Source organism: Tenrec ecaudatus, chromosome 6 (assembly GCF_050624435.1).
Source record: "Tenrec ecaudatus isolate mTenEca1 chromosome 6, mTenEca1.hap1, whole genome shotgun sequence".
NCBI lineage: Eukaryota > Metazoa > Chordata > Mammalia > Afrosoricida > Tenrecidae > Tenrec > Tenrec ecaudatus.
Window position 1 is genome coordinate 25,789,805 of NC_134535.1, and position 20,394 is coordinate 25,810,198.

General features: G+C 44.5%; 1 protein-coding gene across 1 annotated transcript in view; it reads right to left on the reverse strand.

The window, feature by feature from the left end:
• ANO4 (anoctamin 4) overlaps positions 1-19,911 on the reverse strand; it is a 454,720-nt gene extending 434,809 nt beyond the window's left edge. Inside the window, exons 1-3 of the mRNA XM_075553208.1 lie at positions 19,905-19,911; positions 19,148-19,234; positions 9,213-9,464 (exon numbers count right to left, since the gene is read on the reverse strand). Coding sequence (XP_075409323.1) covers positions 9,213-9,464; positions 19,148-19,234; positions 19,905-19,911 — 346 coding nt within the window. The remainder of the gene's footprint in view (positions 1-9,212; positions 9,465-19,147; positions 19,235-19,904) is intronic.
• Positions 19,912-20,394: the final 483 nt, after the last annotated feature.

Here is a 20,394-nt window from a genome sequence, read left to right on the forward strand (position 1 = left end):
TTCTTTGCCGTTCTATTTTACCAAGCATGGTGTCCTTTTTCAGGGACTGGTCTCTCCTGATAAGATGTCCAAAGCACATGAGACAAAGTCTCACCATCCTCATTTCTAAGGAACACTCTGGCTATACTTCTTCCAAGATAGAGTTGTTCATTCTTCTGGCAGTGGACGGTGTTCAATATTCTTCACCGGGACCATAATGCCAACACTTCAATTATCCATCAATCTTCCTTATTCAATTCCAACATTCACATGCATACTACAAGGGTCTTCAGCATTCTAAAGCAGTCTTGTGCACCAGATTTGCCCAATGCAACATGCTGTTTGATTTAATGATTTCTTTACTGAGCATCGATTGTGAATACCAGCAAGATGAAATATTTGGTAACTTCAATCTGTATCCATAACGTTCTCTAAAACTCAACTCTAACAGGAGGCCAGTAAGAGAAAAGGGTTGAGAGATGGTACACTGTGGGTGAGACCATGACAAAAGGGAAGAGTCTTCACTTACTCTCAACTGTGGCGATGCAGAGAGTACCACTGGTCTTGAAAACAAACAGAAAATTAATTTCAGAGAAACATATTTTGGGGGCTACTTCAGAGAGAGAACAGGTGTCAAAGGTGTCTCCTGGACCCAATAACCACCTGTAAGATAATTGGACAGTACATCACAGAAGGGCCACATGGAAGAGATGATACATCCAGGGAGTGGTATGGTACTGGTGAACCACATAACGACCCTCTAGTTCTTTAATAGTTACTCTTTTGATTTGTTTTACTTCATTAGTTATGTTGGGTTTGCGTATGCTCATTTGTATATTTAAGATCATTCAGTACATGAAAGCCAAGATGGAAAGCCCTTCAGAAACAGTAACTGGAGTAATGGTTCCTTGAGGATACAGGAAGAGAGGGTGGGGAAGGGAAACAGGGAGCAGATAGCTTTGATGACTGTATAACCAACCCCACTCGATGGGATTGAAAAACAGAATTGTATGTGAATGGATATTAGATTGTGTAAGATATGGCAAAAAAAACCAACCCAACTATTATAGAACAAAATGGGTTCCTGGGGTGTTTGGGGGTGGTTATAAAGGGGAGCTGATATCCAGGAGTTCAAGAAGACATAAAATGTTTTGAAACTAATTGTGATAGTAATTGTACAACATTGCTTGATGTGACTGAACTATGGATTGTTATGATATCTGTACGAGATCCCAATAAAATGATAAATTTAAAAACTAATTTAACTAAAAAAAGAAAATTAGCATTAAAGAGATTTAAATGAAAAAATAGAGAAAGGGTGTCTCCTGTGTCCTTGGGGTAGGGGGATCTCCCACAATGAACGGAAAATCCCTACATTGTTTCATGCACAATTTATAAAAGGCATTTATTAAAACATAAGAAAACACATTATAATTCATAAGCCTATCTTTAGTAATTATGCTAACAGATCACTCCCACCAAACACAGCTTCTGCAAACAAAACCAGGCTTAATTGGTGTAAATTATTAGTTTGCCAGTCGGGGTGATTTTGCATCCCAGGGGTCATCTGATGATGTTGGGAGGCATTTTTGGTGTCACAGTTTAGTGTGGGAATGCAGTTGGCATTAACTGGTTAGAGGCTGTGTTTGCTGCTAACAATTCTGTGGTGCACAGGGCATCTCCCCCTCTCCCTGCCCTCCCCCCACCCCCCACACATAGAACGAACTGCTTCAATAGGTCGATGGTGGCGATGTAAACACGAATAGAAAACGTCTAAGTGCAGCATGAAGCACAATGTGGGGAAAGTTAATGGACATGAAGAAACCAGAAAAGGGGAAAGTCAATGTCGCCAGGACCCCCTTTGTCAAGGACAGCCTTGCAAATGTCATAAAGAAGGAGGACTGATTGTGACGATGCAAGGACAGGACAATCCATTAGAAGAGAAACTCAAAAGGAGAAAGGAGCTTTAGGAACTGCTGATGAGCCTGGACACGAGTTAGAGCTTCTATCCTATATATTACAGGATGCTTGGCAGCGTCCCTGTCCCCTAGTCCCTAGGTACCAGTAGAAGAAATGGCTGATTGTGCTAAGGAGGGGAAAGGGAAGGAATTCACAGAGGTGGTCCTCTGTAAGGTTCATGTGGTAGGTATATAATTGTCAATTTGAGAATTAAGCATACAGGGATGGCGTGTAGCCAGTCAATCGGGTCATAGTTAATGAGGCTTCTGTGTGGGCGTAGCCTTCCCCTAAGAATTCTGGGAATTCTGGTATTTCCTCCTTGGAGGTGGGAGACTCTCTGCACACACCCTGGGAGACATAGCAGCTGACAAGACACATGGACCATCCTGATGCAGCCCTGGGTGCTGGAGAAGCCATGCAGAGATTCCTACCAGCACTGAGATGTTTCCAATGCCTCTGGATCCAAGGACTTCCTACCCACTGGCCTGTGATCTTCTACATTTGGCGTCATTGCATGTGTTTCGTGCATCTGAAGAGGACTTTATAGATTGGTATCAGACATATGGGCTAATATCGAACTTATGGATTTGATTCGGCTGGGGTATTTCTATAATTAAGAATATGCTAAAGAATCATAGAAATGTTCTTCTAGGAGAAAAAAGAAAGGAATGCATGCAACCAGACGGCACAACATGCACAAGATCATGCCTCTTGAAAGGCAGGCGAGGCGTGAAAGAGTAATGACCGTGCCGACGCATCTGGAGGGTGAGGTAGGAGATGGCAGACAGCCACCCAAGGTGAAGAGGTTTCAGCAGACCTTCCCGACTAAGGACCGATGACAAAGAAGGAACTGCTGTTACCTTCAGCGAAATTCCCACTAAAACTTTATGCAAAGCATCAAAACATTGTCCGATGCTTTTGACCTAATAAATAGAAGCATAACATTGTAGAGTTAGTGCCTGAAGACAAGCCCCTCGGTGTGGAGGAAGGCAGTCAAAACACGACAGCAAAGGAGAGCTTGCTTCTCAACATGGCCGCCGACAAGGACAGGGATGGAGTCAAGGCTGTGGGAGGAAAGGCCTCGGGACCTTCATGTGCCGAAGAGGTTCAAAATGAAATGAAACAGCCGCCACCATCGAATAATCGGAACTTGTGATACATGAAGCATGAATCTAGAAAACTGAAACTTGTAAACAATGAATTGTAATACGTAAAGATCAATAGTATAGGCATTCGTGAGCTGAAATGAACTGGTATGGGACATTGTGAATCACAAAATCACACGGTTTCCTATGATAGGAATGACCCAATTAAGAGGAATGCCTTTGAATTCACTGTCAAAGAGGGCATTTCAAGATCTTTCTTGAAGAACCATGCATGTCTGTAATACAATTATATCTATTCATATTCAAGGATATCCAAGCAATACAACTATTATCCAAACTTATGCACCAATCACAAAAGTTAGTGATGAAGAAACTGAAGAATTCTCTAAATGACTTCAGTCTGAAATAGATGAAACATGCACTTGAAATGCATTAATAATTATTGGTGATTGGAATACAAAAGGTATAAACAGAGGAAGGAATAGTAGTTGGAAAACATGGTCTTGGGAGCTGAAACGAAGCTGAAGATTGCATGAGAGAATTTTGCAAGACTGATAATTTGTTCAGAGCAAATACCTTTTTTTCAGCAATACAAATGACAACTGTACACATGTAATTCTCAAAATGAAATGCAAAAAAATCAAATTGACTACCTCTGTGGGAAGAGACAATGGAAAAGCTCGATCAGCAGCTAAAACAAGGCCAGTGGATGACTGTGGAACAGACTCCAATTGTTCACGTGAAAGTTCAAGTTGAAGCTGAAGAAAATAAAAACAAGTTCGTGAGAACCAAAATAAAGCCTTGAGTCTGCCCTACTGGATTTCGAGAACATCTCAAGAACAGACTTGCTACAGTGCACACTAATGACAGAAGACCCGAGGAGCTGCGAGAGGGCATCGAGAATATGATCCATGAAGAAAGAAAATGGCAACTAAAAAGACAGAAAGAATAAAAAGATCCAAGTGGCTGTCAGAAGAGACTCCAGAGTTTGCTCTTGATCACAGAGTAGCTAAGGCATTATGGGAGAAACTGTGAAGTCAAAAAAGCTGAACAGAAAATTTCAAAGAGCAGCCTAAGAAGACAAAATAAATGATGTGATGAAATGTGCAAAGACCTAGAATTAGACAACCAAACGGGGAGAAGGCACTCAGCTTACCTTAAACTGAAAGAACTCCAGAAAAAAATTCAAGCCTCAAGTTACACTATTGAAAAATTCCATGAACAAAATATTGAATGATGAAGGAAGCAACAAAACAAGACGGAAAGAACAAACAGAAGTACTGCCCCAAAAGAATCAGTCGGCCTTCCACCATTGCAGGAGGTGGCATACGAGGAAAAGCCAATGGTACTGAAGGAATAAGTCCTAACAGCACTGAAAGCATTATTCAAAACCAAATGTACCCATTCCAAAGAAAAGTGACCCAACAGAATGCCCAAACTATCAAACAACTGATAGCACATTCAAGTAAAATTGTGCTGAAGATCATCCAACAATGGTTGTAGCAGTTCATTGACAGGGAACTTCCAAAGGTTTAGGCTGGATTCAGAAGAGTATATGGAATAAGATATATCATTGCTGATGTCAGATGGATGGACCTTGGCTCAACATGAGGCGTACCAGAAAATGTTTACTTGTGCCTCATTGATTATAGCAGAACCTCTACATGGATCAAGAGGCAGGTGTGTGAACACAACGAGGGCATACTGCATGTTTTCAATCAGGAAAGGTGTTTGTCAGGGTTATATCCGCTGACCATGCTTATTCAATGTAGATACTGAGCAATTATTCAGAGAAGCTGGATTATATGAAGAAAAATGTGGCATCAGGGTTTGAGGAAGATGTATTAATAACCTGTGATTGCAGATGGCATAACCTAGCTTGCTAAAAATGAGGAGGACTTGAAGTACTTGCTGATGAGGATCAATAATCAGTGTTCAGTATGGATTACAACGCAATGTAAAGAAAACCAAAATCTTCACAACCTGACCAATAAGTAACATCATCGTAAACGAAGAAAAGCTCAAAGTTATCAAAGACTTTGTCTTGCTTGGACCCACAAGCAATGCTCATGGAAGCAGCTGACAAGACTTCAAAAGATGCATTGCACTGGGTAAATCTGCTGCATAAGACCTTTAAAAGTGTTGAAAAGAATGGGGGTTGTTTTTAGGACTAAGGTGCGCCTGACCCAAGTCATGGTCTTTTCCATTGCTTCATTTGCATGTGAAAGTTGGACACGGAAAAAGAAAGACCAAAGAAGAATCGATGAATTTGAATTACGGTGCTGGCGAAGAAGACTGAAAGTACCATGGACTGCCAAAAGAACAATCAAATCTGTCATAGAAGAAATAGACCGAGAAGGCCCCTTAGAGACAAGGATACAGAGACTTCATCTCATGTACTGTGGACATGTTGTCGGGAGATAGCAGTTCCCGGAGAAGGACATCATGCTTGATAAAGTAGAGGGTAGCAAAAAGAGGGGCAGTGACAAGACAGATTGACCAAGAGGCAGCAACAATGTGCTCAGACATAAACATAACTGAGCATGAAGAAGGATCAGGCAATGGTTCTCTTTTGTACACGGAGTTGCCACGGGTCAGAACCAACTCTATGGCACCAAGCAATAGCACGTACATGTGTAGATAGAAAATATATCTGTATCATCCATGTTTATTGGATGCATATCAAATATTTATGTGACTTATACAATGCCTATTTATATGATGCATATCAAAACCCACCGCCATTGAGTTAATACTGACTCATTGTGACCCGACATAGAGTATCTGAACTTATAAATCTTTCCCTGAGCAGATAGGTTTATCTTTCTACCGCAGCACAGCGGGGGATCCAAACCACCTAACTTACTCTTAGCAGTCCACTGCTTATCCAACACCCCCATCTTGGCTCCTTTAAATACATACACATATCTGTGTATGGGTGTGTGCATCAGAAAGCTTGTGGAAGAAGTTTATTATTCGTTTTTTGGACTAACTTTTCAAAATCTCCACCCACTGTCAATACTAGGTGCACAGAGTGAGCTCTAGCTCATAGCAACCCTGTGTGCCACGGAATGGAATATCACGGGTCCTGCACCATCCTTACAACTGTTACATTTGAGCCCATTGTGGCCGCTATGTGTCAATCCACCTTGTCGAGGGTCCTCCTCTTTTCTTACTGCCCCTCGACTGTATCAAGCACCACTTCCCTTCCAGGGACTGGTCTCTCTTAACAATATGTCTAAAGTGGGTGAGACAAGGTCTTGCCATTCTTGCTTCTATGAAGCATTCTAGTTGTACTTCTGCCAAGACAGATCTGTTTGTTCTTCTATCAGTCGATGGTACTTTCAATGTTCTTTACCGGCACCGTGTTATATATGTATATACAGGTTCTCCATGAGCACAATTAAATGTTCTGGAATTCCCATCTCCTCAATGTTATCCATAATTCTTTTATGATCCACAAAACGCACCTCAGGGTTCCTAAAGCACCCTAACTATGCCCATATCTGATTATTTAGAAAATATGTTAAATCAAATTTTTACTTGAACCAAGAAGGCTTGAGTGAAAACAGCTAAATAAAATGAGAAATCAAAATGTTCTTGTCATTTCAGTTATTTTTAAAATTTCTCCTAGAAATTTTAAGTGATGGGTTCTATAAAACATATTTTTTAAAAGACTTCAAAAGTACAGTTGAAGAAATTGTTAAACTCAAAGCTTAAAACGACTCTCCAACTCACTGCCGTGGAGTGGGTCCCACCCCATGGAGACCCTGGAGGGCCAGGTTGAGCGGCGGTCTCTGTACATGAGCTTCTGGGATGGGCAGTCCTTTAGGAGTAGAAAGCCCAGTTTTCCCCCATGGAGAGGCTGCTGGTTTCAAATCGCAGCCCTTGCGCTTAACAGCCTAACATGTAAAAAATACATTTGAAGAAATTCTTAAACAGCATATGAAAATTTCAACAGACAATAAATGATTGTAGAATCATTTTATGCCTAAAACATATCACCAGACCTGAAGTCTACCGAGAAAGAAGATAGCGTACAACTGTGAGGAGATAACGGACACCTGGAAGGTACGAACATTCCAGTTTAGTGGGACTGGCTGTTCTCGTCCAAGAGTCTCCTTCCAGCTATCAAGAGGCAAGAACGTTGCAAAATGAGAGGGGAAAATGCAAACAAGAAGCTTGTATGCACATTTTAAAATCGATGAATTTCTGTAAGAAATCATAGATGTAGAGATTGTCCTCCACACAACCTTAGTTGAGAAGTGTAGAAGCTGTACACCGGGTCTACAATTCTCTCTAATAAAAACAATGCCCCGTGCTTGTGCACTATATCTTTAAGGGGGCAGGCTTTTAAGTATACAAACAAAAACAACAATAAACAGTTGCCTGGGAAAACTCGAGTGTTTTATTGCTGGTGGAAAGTTCTCAGAAATAAATAACAGAATATTCTTTTGTCTTGTAAAACCTTACGAATTATAAATAGAAACTCCCTGTAAAAATCAGATTGCCTTTGAAGAGCATGGTACTCTGTGGAAAGAAAAAAATCCACTCAAAGGGAAACGTAACAAAACGTTCATCTACCAGCTGACATTTCATGGCCTTCTTTGCTGGAAAATGCCATAACCTTTCGGCTAATGTAGCCAAAGGAAGCGCTTTGTTTCTTAATTTCAGATTTGACTAAACTAAAGCAAGCATCCCCTTGTGATAAAATCAAGGACCAGGAGATTTCAAATGTGCCCTAAGGGAAAACATTCCCACTCCAGATCAAGACTTTTCCGTGGTCAAATGAACCATCTATCAGGATCATCAGAGAGATGGTTAGATTTGTCATGTGCAGAGCTGATAGGCAAAGGCTCCCCAACACTCTCCGATATCGGTCTTTTCCATCTCAACCGAGCCGCGGAGCCAAACACACAATGCAGGCATGCCTACAGGAACTTCCTGAACCAAAACGACAGCAAGGAGACCTGACAGGTGCAAACTGCTATAGCTCACCTGGGGCCACCTCATCAGGAATCTTCACTTTCAACAAGCTCGCTGTGACACTGAGCATTTAGTGATGTCTTCAGAGTACTACTGCCTTAGAGGCTGCTTTTGATAGAACTTCTGCAGTCTCACCTCTAGGTAGCAGCATCTGTGAATCACTGCTGACTCATTGAATACTGGTATCCAAAGGGTTATTTCTCATGGAAACACACGCCTGATTCAGCTGATCATTAGCTCCAAGTACTCTCTACACACTGAATAAAAACATGGCAGATACTGCATAATCTAAACCTCCGACGTGGACGTTAGATATAAGGATTAACTGGCCATCGTGGGCACACAGACTTTTGGACCTGAAATAGACCTAACTTAAATGATTATTTTTTAAATGGAGACACATGAGGAAGCTTAAAAAAATTCATGGGAAGAGTCCTTTGTCTTTTCCTTCTACTTTTCCACAGTTTTTGAAACCCCTGTATGTTTCGTGTCTTGATTGTTTAAGTCAGGACACCCAAACGTCACATAGATCGGATCAGAGGTTAGGCCAAATAGTCTGCTGTGATCACTCTGCTCTGCCACTGACACATGACAGTAGCCACAGACAACATGAGAATACATAGAAAAGGTTACATCCTGATAAGATGGCATTTTAATACATGAATTAAATTCAATATAATTTTCACTTATTTGAATGTAATAAAATTGAAAATTTGAAGTTAGTGTCATTTTCACATTTCTACCATAAATGTAGATAGCAAGCTAGACATGGTCACGAGAAGTCGTTTGCAATCCCCTGACGTAAATGAGTTTGGTGGAGCAACCTCACTAGTAGGAGCTTACTTTCTACTCATCGGACCCTGTAAGACCTTGATCCAAGATAGATGGCTAACGACAAGATGAACAAAATTCAGAAAGTCGTGATGCAGGTTCTTGGGATTCTAATTTAGCGGTGAGTTCTAGTTTGTATTTACCAGACAGAGCAAACACTTAGATCAAATATTCCTAAGCCAAGCTTCCTCCGGTCAAACACCCTATTAATGGCCGTGGATAGGGAGTGAGATTAAGAGTAGTTGACTCACACAATCGGAAACAGATGTGATTTATTCAACGAGTGAATATGCATAAGAGAAACTGAGTTCCATGGAGGCTTGGACCTCAAAAGGAAGACAAGACCGTTACCTGTTGTGTCTTGACTCAGGGTTTCCTGGCTGCTGCTGCTATAAGAAGGCACTGGAGTGATGGACAGTGAAGCTGGGCAAGACAAAGGAGTAGCCAGCTCAGTCTTCCGCGTGATGGATCGGTGATAGACAGGGATGCCTGCATCTTTGGAGATGAACAGAGGCAGATCCGATGGAAGAGTAGGTCTGCCTTGTGCGTATGGATTTTTCCAGTGGGTGAGCCCAATTGCAACAGGGCCAGCAATGTCATAACCTGGTGAGACAAATGTAGAAGATCAATAGCAATAATCAAAGTCCTCTATGGTACTGCTATTTGTTTATGGAGTCCCCAGAAGTCTTCCGTGGGACTCAAATACCACTAGAGATATGGCAGCATACCCCGACTAAGCAAATAGTATCACACTTGATGGAGCTTTTCATTCATTCAATACATATTTCTTAAGCATATCCTACTAATTAGAGAAACCAATACAGCATGTGATAGTTAGACTTTATGTCAACCCGAACCTGTGGGAGAATGTAGGGGTGGAGTCCAACCTGTCAATCAGGTGGTATCCTAGCGGTGCCTTTTTATAAGAGAGACATTAGGAACTTTTTCTCCATTTTTCTGGCTCTTCACCTTCCTCTGTGTGGAGACTGCGTGTGTCTGCTTCTACAGGTGGCTCTGTGTGGGCCACCACCCGAAGAGGGCATGTCAGCGCCCTGCCACGTTTCCGCCAACCTTGGAGCCATGCGACTCTACCTCCCTGCTTCCTCTCCACCTTTGTGCATCATCAGCCTGTGGCTACATGAGTCTCAAGAGGTCCCCAGCTAGCATCGGCCCCATGCCTTGAGTTGGAGTAGGCTGGAGGGCCTTCGTAATATAAAATGACCGCTTGATATAAAGTTCCTTCTTTTACATATATGAAAGGTACTAGCTGTACTTTTCTAGACAGCCCAGTCTTACATACATCATTTGACTGTTAACGGAAAGATTGGTAGTTCAAGTCCATTTAGAGATATCTCAGAAAAAAGGTCTGATCATTTAATTCCAAAACACCAGCCATTGAAAATCCATGGAGCCCAGCTCTACCCAGATCCCCAAGAGGTCGCCATGAGTCAGAGTCAACTCAATGACAACATGAACAAAAATAATAATACAGGTTTATATGCTGGGCACCCAGTCTTTGTCCTTAAAGAACTTTGAGTTTAATAAAGGGGATAAGATCGGTGCTCATAATAAAAACACAATTGAAGGTATTTTGCATAAGTGATCTCTACTCCTCACAGCAGGGATGCAAAGGGACTTCTATTATTTCAGTTTAACATCCAACGAAAATTAATCTCAAAGACGTTCAGTAACTTGCCCACGGTTAGGCACCCAGTAAATGCCAGGGACAGAAATGAGGCCCAATTCTGTTTGACTTTAAAGTCTTTTCCCTAAACTATACCAAGCGACAAGGCAAAGCTAGGTTAGAGAAACCAGGAAGAGGACAGAAAGCACCTGCTCCCACTCCCTGAATTCAGGGGAGAAGCTTTTTGGGTGGAAACACTAGGTTGTAGAGGAGATGTCTTCAGAGCCCAGGGATGTGACTAAGAAGTCAGAGGGACAGATCAGCAGAAGAATTTTGCTGATACCATACTTTTAAAAAAACTGAATCAATTCAACCTGTAGTTGATGACCATGAAAATCCAGCTTTCTGACTTCTCTTTAAAAAAAAAAAATCATAGATCAGGCAACCCTGGACCACATTCCCACATGAACACTATCAGCTAGAGCAACCACTAAAGTTGCCTCCTTCAGGAGAAGTAAGGGAGTTGCAGTTTGCCACAGTCTCCACCACTCCCTAATACTTTACTCTCCATGGGCTTCACTCACTTGACTGAAATGCCTGACCCGTGCAGGCCTTTGCCTTTGCAACCGGGTATAGAATCCAGGAAGACAGCAGGAGTGTCGTCAGAACACAGGAATGGAAAAGGGACAGTAGGACAGTCAAGGCTCTCAAATGTCAAGGTAAAGAACCTAGGTTTTAGTTGGCAGGTAAAACCATGTTCTTAAACGTTTCTGAAGTGAGGATTGCCATTATCCCAGGAATAGCAGCACCCCAACAACAACAAAATGGGCAGAATCAGCACTTCTTCCACAGTTAGTCACCTCTGCTGGGGAATCTCCCCCAACTGCCCTCAATCATTGTACCCTGGTGAAGGGAGGCCCACTAACGGGTGCTAGTGTGCTGAGACCAGGGGAGGGGAGCAGAAAGTCCAGAATGAGGCTACTGAAGAACCCGAGGGCGACAGTAGCAATAGGTTCGGAGGCCTGCAGACCACCTGCAGGCACCTGGGCAGCCCTGGCTTCCTATGCTCCACCCCACATGAAGAGCTAGGGCCAGGCAGTCCCCGACCACACTGTACAGCCAAGTGTTCTTCCTTGTCATGACCTGAAGCTTCCTTGAGGCATTAGGTGCCTTCCTCCCGGTTTCTTTCTCAGTTTGGCCCTTTCCCTCTTGCCTTTGATCCACTCACGAAGCCGGTAACAGACACTGGCAGCAAGGTGCAAAGGGCTGCGCTGCAGAGGCCAACTGAGCGGGTTAGTGGCAGTGCGGGCAGAGGGGACAGGAAAGCGGTCCAGAGAGAAGTCCAGCACTGCAGGCCGGAAGGATTCTGGCAACCAAGCAGCTTTGTCACTCGGCGAGATGTCCGAAGAAGAAGAGTGACAAAGAGGGCAGTGGATGCCCTCATCTCCCCGCCACCTGAGCAATCAGAAGGCCTGGGTTTGCAAGAGCCGATGAAGGGGGAGGATGTGCTTCGACTCACGGAGCTGGAGCTTGTCATGGAAACAGCTTTGTGGAAAGACTTGGCAAGCGGCTGGAAAGGAATGAAAACGGAGACCAGGAGGAGGCTTGGACTGGACTCTTAAAAGTCTCAGAATCATTCACACAGAAGTCATGGCTGAAGACTAGCGGAGAGCAGTCTCCTTCATTGTCACGAAATGAGTCATCAGCTGGAAATCACAGTACCAGTGACAACGGAGCAGAGGCTCAGGACTCTACAGCTCCACCTGGCCGCTAGGAGTGGAACTCAGGCCCAGGACTCTGAGTGTTGTAGTCCAGTGAGCCAGGGGCTGTTTTTCCCACTGACAAAGGAGGAATCTCAGGGTGCCTCCCCAGGTCACACAGCCGCACTGTAATAAACGTTAAGCCCGAGCTCACTGAAGTCTCACTACCTTATTACGAGGGGGTCTGAGGACTGGAAATGGGTGGGGGCTGTTCTCCCCAAAGCACTTTGGAATATAATCCGTCCTTTCTGAATAAATTCGCATAGAGGAATCTCAACCAATCAGAATGTCTAAGACACAGGAAATGCTGTCAAACTTGAGGCGGTCATGACCAGGCTCCCTAGTTCAACATCTTTATAAAAAGGCGTCGAAGTGGGCTGCAGGGGTACGAGAACGAACCTGTCTTGGGGGAGAGATATGGAGTTGCTGGGGATAATCAATTGGGACACAGCCTCTGTGCCCAGAATCACAGATGGAACCAGAGACTCTTACGACTGAATGAACTCAACTGCGGGCTACTAACCCAAGCCCTGAGCCTGCTATTATTTCCTGGGCTAAGCTTCTGATCCAAACATGCACATCTGTGATCCAAACCTTCAGCTCCTAATAGAGTACTGGCCACAGAAAGGAAATTCCATAATGTTCCATTTAAGGTGCTGTTCCGTTACGTTTTTATTAAAACTCTGGAAACACCGGGATGCTCAGGGTTGCGGCCACTTACACCAGAGGGCCTGTCTACAAGAACAATTCCAGGGTCATGCTTCCTGCTGGCCTGCTTGTTTCATTTAGAAACATGTGTAAATTTGTCTTCTCCTTGCACATTCCCCAACTCTCCTGGTGTCATTTTAAAGAACAGAGCACAGTGTGAGAATGTGACATTTCACAGTCTCTAAGGGACCCTGCACTCTCTAGCTTCAGGTTTTACAGTTGCTGTCATTAAACTGCAGCTACTGTACAGTATATGCTGAATTTTGAAAGGATACAATTGAGCACTTTGTTAGTTTAGAAAATCACCACATCGTGTGCTCCATAAATGGAGTTTATTTAGCCCGTGGAGTTGAAACCACTGCCACTGAGCGGAATTACGATGGGATACAGATGGGTCAGTTTAAATTTAGAAGTAGCAATGAGGTCAGAGTATTCTGAGGGGCACTAGTCATCGGGGGAACTGAGAGACAGTAAGAGTGGTTCTATATTCATAACTTGCATGGTATTTGGTTGACTCTCATGGCTACCACCCTGCCCCACAGTGAAGAACAGGATCAAGGGTCTGGGTTCACTTTGAGTTCTGGGTCAACATTCTCATCTGCTAGATCCCAAATCGTGAGGAACTTTAGGGGAGTGTATCTTTTGATGTCCTGGGGGAAAGGGACATGGAGCTTAGCAAAGCAGAGCATCAGTTAAAAAGAGGAAGGCACTGGGTGAGACAGACCAGGGTTTTGCATAGGATGATACACCCCCTGAGGGCAGTGGAACTAGCCACAGGAGCTGAAAAAGCAGGTGCCTACACTTTATCCTATAGTAAAGGTGGGCTTTAGTACACAACCAGGGTGGTCCTGAGTAATTTGTTTTCTGAAAAGGGGACAGTGGGTCAAATGAGTTTGGGAACCTCTGAGGTAGACTGACACAGTGGCTGCAAAACTGGGCTCAAATATACCTTCGATTGTGAGGATGGTGTGACATTTCATTCTGTTATACAAGGTGTAGGGAGAGGCAGAGGTCACTCCAAAGCACGACCAATCAAGCAGGACATTCTTAAATTTCTCAGACATGGCTAAAATGGGAGTTTATAACTATAAAGTGAGACTTTATCCAAGAGTCTCGTGGATAGAGACAATAATTTAAAAAGGAATCAGTTTTCTGCTTCTTAGATATTTTTGACCCCTTTGGTTGGGGCAGGACACTGGTTTCTACATTTACTACATAATGAAGAAATCTACAAGCATGTTATTTTCTTACATGGAATTCCCTAAGAAGTGTGACCTGTGTGTGGAATGACTGGTCTATGAAGCAAGGACTGAACTGACTAGGCATAAGAAACTAAATAAAGGAATTTTGAGAGATAACACCTTTAGATCTGTCATCCCTGTAGCACCTGTAATTGAAGGTTATTAATTATGTTCTACTTTTGCTATAAATATTGCAGAAGTCCTTTGTACTGGACAGACTGTGGGCTGAGAACACTGTTCATTGCCTGCCAATGCAGAATCCACCCCCACCCCCACCCCCAGTGCATGTGTTCCACAGAGGCACTGTATCATTTGGGAACTGTCCCATCCCCAGGAAGTTCAAACTGACTCCATCACTCTAGAGCCAGAGCCTCCACTGTGTCTGATAGATCTACAAATAATCCCATCTCCCTTAATAATGATTGGTTCACGGATGGTCATGTGACCCGTTCTTGCCCAATGAGGTAGGAGAAGACTTCTGTGGCTTTTCAGGAGAAAGTATCTCAGCTCCTTGGGCAAAACAAACCCCAAAGCCAGAAGCGGTTGCCAGAGCTCTCTTCTCTGTGCCCAGTGTTGCTCTGGAGGCTGCGGTGTCAGGAAGAACGCAGCCATCCACGACTAGAAGGATGCAGACTCCGAGGGAGAAGGGCGAGCAGGTCTCACAGCGTAGGTGAGCAGCTTACCTTCCTAGCATGAGAACTAATACATGTCCTGTGGCTTCCGCCCACTTGAGTCAGGAAACTACAGCAGTGTGTGGTGGGCTATCCAGCTGCTCATCACCTTCTGAGAAGATTAAGTGCCCATCAGGGCTGGTTACTTTTATGTGTGGTATTGGGCGGAATGTTCAAATACTAGTCCATTGTTGCTACGAAGGTATTTGCATATGATTAAAAGTCAACCCTACTACCTGTCAGTTGGCTGTACTGTGGTAACTCTCGTGGCTCACCCCCCTTTATGCTGGAAGCAGTGCCAACAGCATTTCCTATGGCAGGAGATTCACTGGTGGTGGGTAGGCTTCCTTGAAGCTTCCAGACTAAGCAGTCTAGGAAGAATCTGCAGGCAACCTCCTCATCTCTGTCTTCTTGTTGTTAGGTGGAGCTGGTTCCAACTCATAGCAACCCTGACACAACAGAAGGAAACACTGCCTGGTCCAGCATCCTCCTCACAATTGTTCCGATGCTTAAGCCCACAGTTGCGGCCACTATGGTGATCCAGTTTGTCGTGGGCCTTCCTCATTGTCGCTGTCCTTCTACTTTACCAAGCATGATGTTTTCCTCCAGGAACTGATCTCTCCCGACAAAATACCCAAAGTATGGGAGGGAAAGTCCCACCATCCTTCCTCCTAAAGACAGCTCTGGCTGTACTTATTCTAAGACAGAAGGGTTTGGCCATGGCACTGTCCATCTTCTTCAACAGCACCGTTATTCAAATGCATTGAGTCGTCCTCAGTTCTCCTTGCTTAACGTCCAACTTTCACATGCAGATGAGGCAATGGGAAATACCAAGGCTTGGGTTTGGCACCCCCTATTCTTCAAGGTAGCATCCTTGCTTTTCAATAATTTAAAGAGGTTTTGTGTAGCAGATACTTATCCAATGCAATGCATCATTCGGTCTTTTGATTGCTGTTTCCATGAACATTGATTGTGGAGCCAACCAAGATAGTATCCTTGACAACTTCAATCTTTTCTCCATTTATCATGATGTGATCTGCTGGTCCAGTTGTGAGAATTTGCTCTTCTTGACATTGAGTTGTCATTCATACTGAAAACAGTCCTTGATCTTCATCAGCACGTGTTTCAAAAGCCTTCTTTTCTTTCAGCACAGAAGGCTGTGTCATCAGCACATTGCGGGTTGTTGATACAGCTTCCTTCGATCCTAATGCTGCATTCTTCTTCATATTATCCAGTTTCTCTGATTATGTGCTCCCCATAAAGACTGAATAAGTATGGTGAGAGGATACAACCCTGATGCACACCTTCCTGATTTTAAACCATGTAGGAATATCATGCCTATGTCTAGAGTCAAGAAATTTGGAAAACAGCCCATTGGAAGACATTGTATTCATAACCAACCCAAAGAAATGCAATCAAACAGAACACAGACACTATCAAATAATATCATCAATATCACAAGTTGACAAAATTTTTGCCAAATATGCTTTCATAAGCTGTAGCTGTACATCCAGGTGTATTCAGAAAATGGATATAGAACAAGCTGATGTACACAGATTTGATCCAAAATCACAGAATACCAGAGAGATGCTTCCCTATGTTTTCTTGACAATAGGAAGGCATTTAACTATGTGAATCATGGTTCATAACAAACTTGGTGAAACACTGCAAATGATAGGATTATGAAGCAATAGTGCAAACAGAATTAGGGGATACCGCATGGCTTAAATCAGAAAAGGTGTGAAGCAGGATTGTATCTTTTCACTTGTTTAATCTGTATGCTGATCAAATAATCCAAGAATTCAGACGAGATGCAGAGTGCCGCATTCAGGATGGAAGACTCATTAACAACTTGGAGATACGCAGATGACACAACTTTGCTTGACAACAAGCATGTGTGACAGCTGAATGTGAAGAAGACAAAATCCTTCCAACTGGGGCAGCCAACAATAGCATGCTCAATGGCAAAGGCCGTCAATGATTTGATTCTGTGTCTGTAATCAATGCCAAGGGAAGGAGGATCCAGAAATCACATTCCATCTTCCATTGAGCAAACCTGCTGCTGCAAAAGGCCTCTTTCAGGATCTAAAAAACAACGATGTACCACCTGCCCCAAGACTGGCCTTTTCAGTCACCTCAATTGCGTGTGCGAGCCGGACGATGGAAAGGGAAGAAGACGGGATTGAAGCAGGCAGGAGTTAGTGCCAATGAAGAACGTGCCGTACCCTGAGGACACTGCGGAGAACGAGCGAATCTGCCTTAGAAGAAAGAACCAGAATGCTGCTTAGACGGAAGGACAGTGAGCCTTCAGCTTACTTGCTGTGGACACATCGCCAGGAAAGTCTGCTGCGCAACAAGGCCATCGTGTTCGGACAAGCAGAAGATGAGCAACCGAGCAGGAACCCCTCAGTGAGACAGATGGACGCAACAGACACGAGGATGGGCGCAGACACGCCAATGGTCATGCAGGGGCACGGGGGGCGGGGGAGGGGGGCTGAATCAGCATGGGCTTGATGCCAGCTAACAACTACAGTACTCGGTTTTAGACGTGAGCACACTTAAGTAATCCTGGAATAAAAAGTATTTTAAGTCACTTAAAGGTCTTCATAAGGAACCCTGCTAATGCAGTGGTTACACATGGTGCTGCAACCGCAGGGTCGGCAGTTCGAAACCACCTGCAGCTCTGCGGGAGAAAGACTGGGCTGTCTGGCTCTGTCTGCAGTCACAGTCTCAGGCGCCTGCAGGCGGTCGCTGTGAGCGAGCACTGACTCCGGGATTGAGAGTACAGAGTTTATGTTTTGTCATTTTATAGCAGTCTGTATTAGACATGTTTCAGAAACTATGGCACCATGTTTAAAAGCTTGGGCTTTGGTGTCAAACAGATTAGGATTGAAATACTTGGTACATCAGTTTCTGGCTGAGGGGAAGACAGCAAGTTTCCTCATCTGAAAAAAAATGGATTCTGCTTAAAATAGAATGGAAGAGCCAACACAGTTGACCGACAGTAAATTCACAAATACATGCTAGCTGCCATGATCGTAATGATCATGTTATCCTCTTTATAAGTCAGTGCTCAGGACACTGGGACCTAACAGCAAATGTGAAGGAGGAAGGAAGGATTCGACAAACAGCTTATGAATCAGGATTGCTCGTCTTCTTACCAAAAAATAAACAAATCAAATCTGCCGCCGTCAAGTCCATTCTAATTCATAGTGACGGAGACAGAGAAGAACGGACCCGTGGTATTTCCCAGGAGGTCACTCCCTTCTCTCCCAGAGCGGCTGGTGGGCTCGAACATCCAAACTTTCCTTCAGCGGCAAGCATTTCACCGCGGCGCTAAGAGGGCTCCCAGAAGACGTGCTTCAGGTTGAGGGAGGAGGATGCTAGGAGAGGACTCCCTTGCTGAGGTCTGCTTGGGGGAGGGGGGCCTTCGGTGAGGAGGGGATGCATGCATCAAAAGAGAGACCCGCCACTTCCACTTCCACTTCGGAGAGGGGCTGACTGGGATGTGGAGATTTCATTCTGGAGAAGGGAGGGCCAGGGGACTCTGGCAAACACAGGTTTCTCAGAATCTTGGAGGTGAAAACACGCATTCAACGCGCCCCACGGTGCGAAGGTTTTCTGTGTCGTTTCTCCGCGTCTTTCAGGTCAACGGCAGGACAAGGGCTCGCTGTGGCCTGTAAGAGCGCTCTAACATTTGCCTAGCATGTTTTCTGAACAAGAACGAGTCGACTTTTGCCCAGAGTGTTGAGAGGAAACCGTTTCTAGTGATCATTTAGAAATACCGATTTGCTCTCATTGCAAGCCACGCGTGTAACCTTTACACTGGTGACGCAGAGCACGCTTTTTCCATGTTCAGACGTGGCAGCAAATGTACACATGTGCTTGACACAATGGATGGATTGTGATGAGTGAGTGGTATGGCCCCCAATAAAATGACTTAAAAAAACAACAAAACTAACCGAAGAATATAAATCTTCAAAAACTGTCGGTTTTAATGGTAAGAAACAATAGTCCAAGTGGTAACTGAATGAAAAGAGTAAAAAAAAATCACCGAAAATTAGGAAAAACGACACTACTGAAGGCAACGTCTTTTCCTGTGGACCCAATGTCCTCTGTCCAATTGGACGCACAAACCCCAAAGATCCACAAGAGGGCGCGTGCGCCCGCAGGAAGCTGGAATGACAAGCTCCCAGCACTGGGATGTTCTACTCAGCCTTTGACCCACCTCCCGCCTGCAGACAAAATGGCTTTTATACAATGACATGGCAGCGTGCCTCACCTATGGTGATCTGGCTGACACAGCTGTAGTAGCTGCCCGTTGTGGCGGAGGAAAGGTTAAAGCTCCCAGTGCTGATGTCTTTGTCTGCTGGGAAACAAAAGAGGAGAAGGTTACAGACGGTCTGGTTCCCAACACCAATCACAATGTACACAGACCCCTGGCTCTGTGTCTGGGCGGTCTCAGCTTGGCCCCTCGAGGAGCTAGACTGACCCAGTTGCCGGAATTGTGGGTCCAAACAGAAGAATGATTGGGAGGACGGCACACGATGAAGCAATGTCTGGTTCTATTTGACACCGGGTCGCTATGAGTCAGAACCGACCTGACAGCACTTACCAACCACAGGAGCCAATAGATTGGTGGCTCAAGCTTACCCAGTGGCCCCACAGAGGAAAGGCCTGGTAGTGTCGTGGGTTACAAACTGGGCTGCTAACCACTAGGTCGGCAGTTAAAAAACGCCAGCTGCTTCTGCAGAGAAAGATGAGGCTTTGTACTCTCATAAAGATCTGTAGCCTCTGAAACCCACAGGGGCAATTCTGCTGTGTCCTGAGGGGTTAAAAATAACACTCAGAAAACCCTGGGGAGCAGTTCAACTCTAAATAAAAAATCGCAAAGGTTTGATGCCCCCCCCCCCCAGTGTGGGCACAGGTAGTTTAGTGTTCAATTCATTGTTTTACTCCAGGTTGAATTACTGAGGGGCTGCCAACTGCCAGGCACTGGCAAGGACCGTGGGGATGTTTCAATAAAGACAGCCCCACACAGTCCATTTCAGCCCAGTGACACAATTATGCTAATGGGGGAGGGGTGTGACAACGTGCTGGAGATGGGTGTGCAGGGGCGGGTAGGAAATATACAATTCCAACCAGAGGATATGTAACTAAGACATCATCAAGTTGATTCTGGCTCACAATGATTCTATAGGACATAGTAAAACTGTGGGGTTTTCAGGATGTAACTCTCCTCAGAAGCAGACAACCTATCTCCAGAGGCACAGACAGACGGTGGGTTTGAACCACCAGCCTTGAGGTTAGCAGCCAACAGAGCCAGCAGGGCTCTGTATATAACTCAAACCCAAAATATCCCAGCCATCTCACTGGCAGCTGTGACAATAAGAGGAGAGGCCAGTAGCAGCCAATCCTAGGAGGGTCACCAAAGGCCATCTTAGCAAGTCTGGATTTTGCATCCAGAGCAGGCTCACAAAGGTCCCTCGGTGGCAGTGTGGAGAACAGCTTGGGGCAGGGATGAGATGA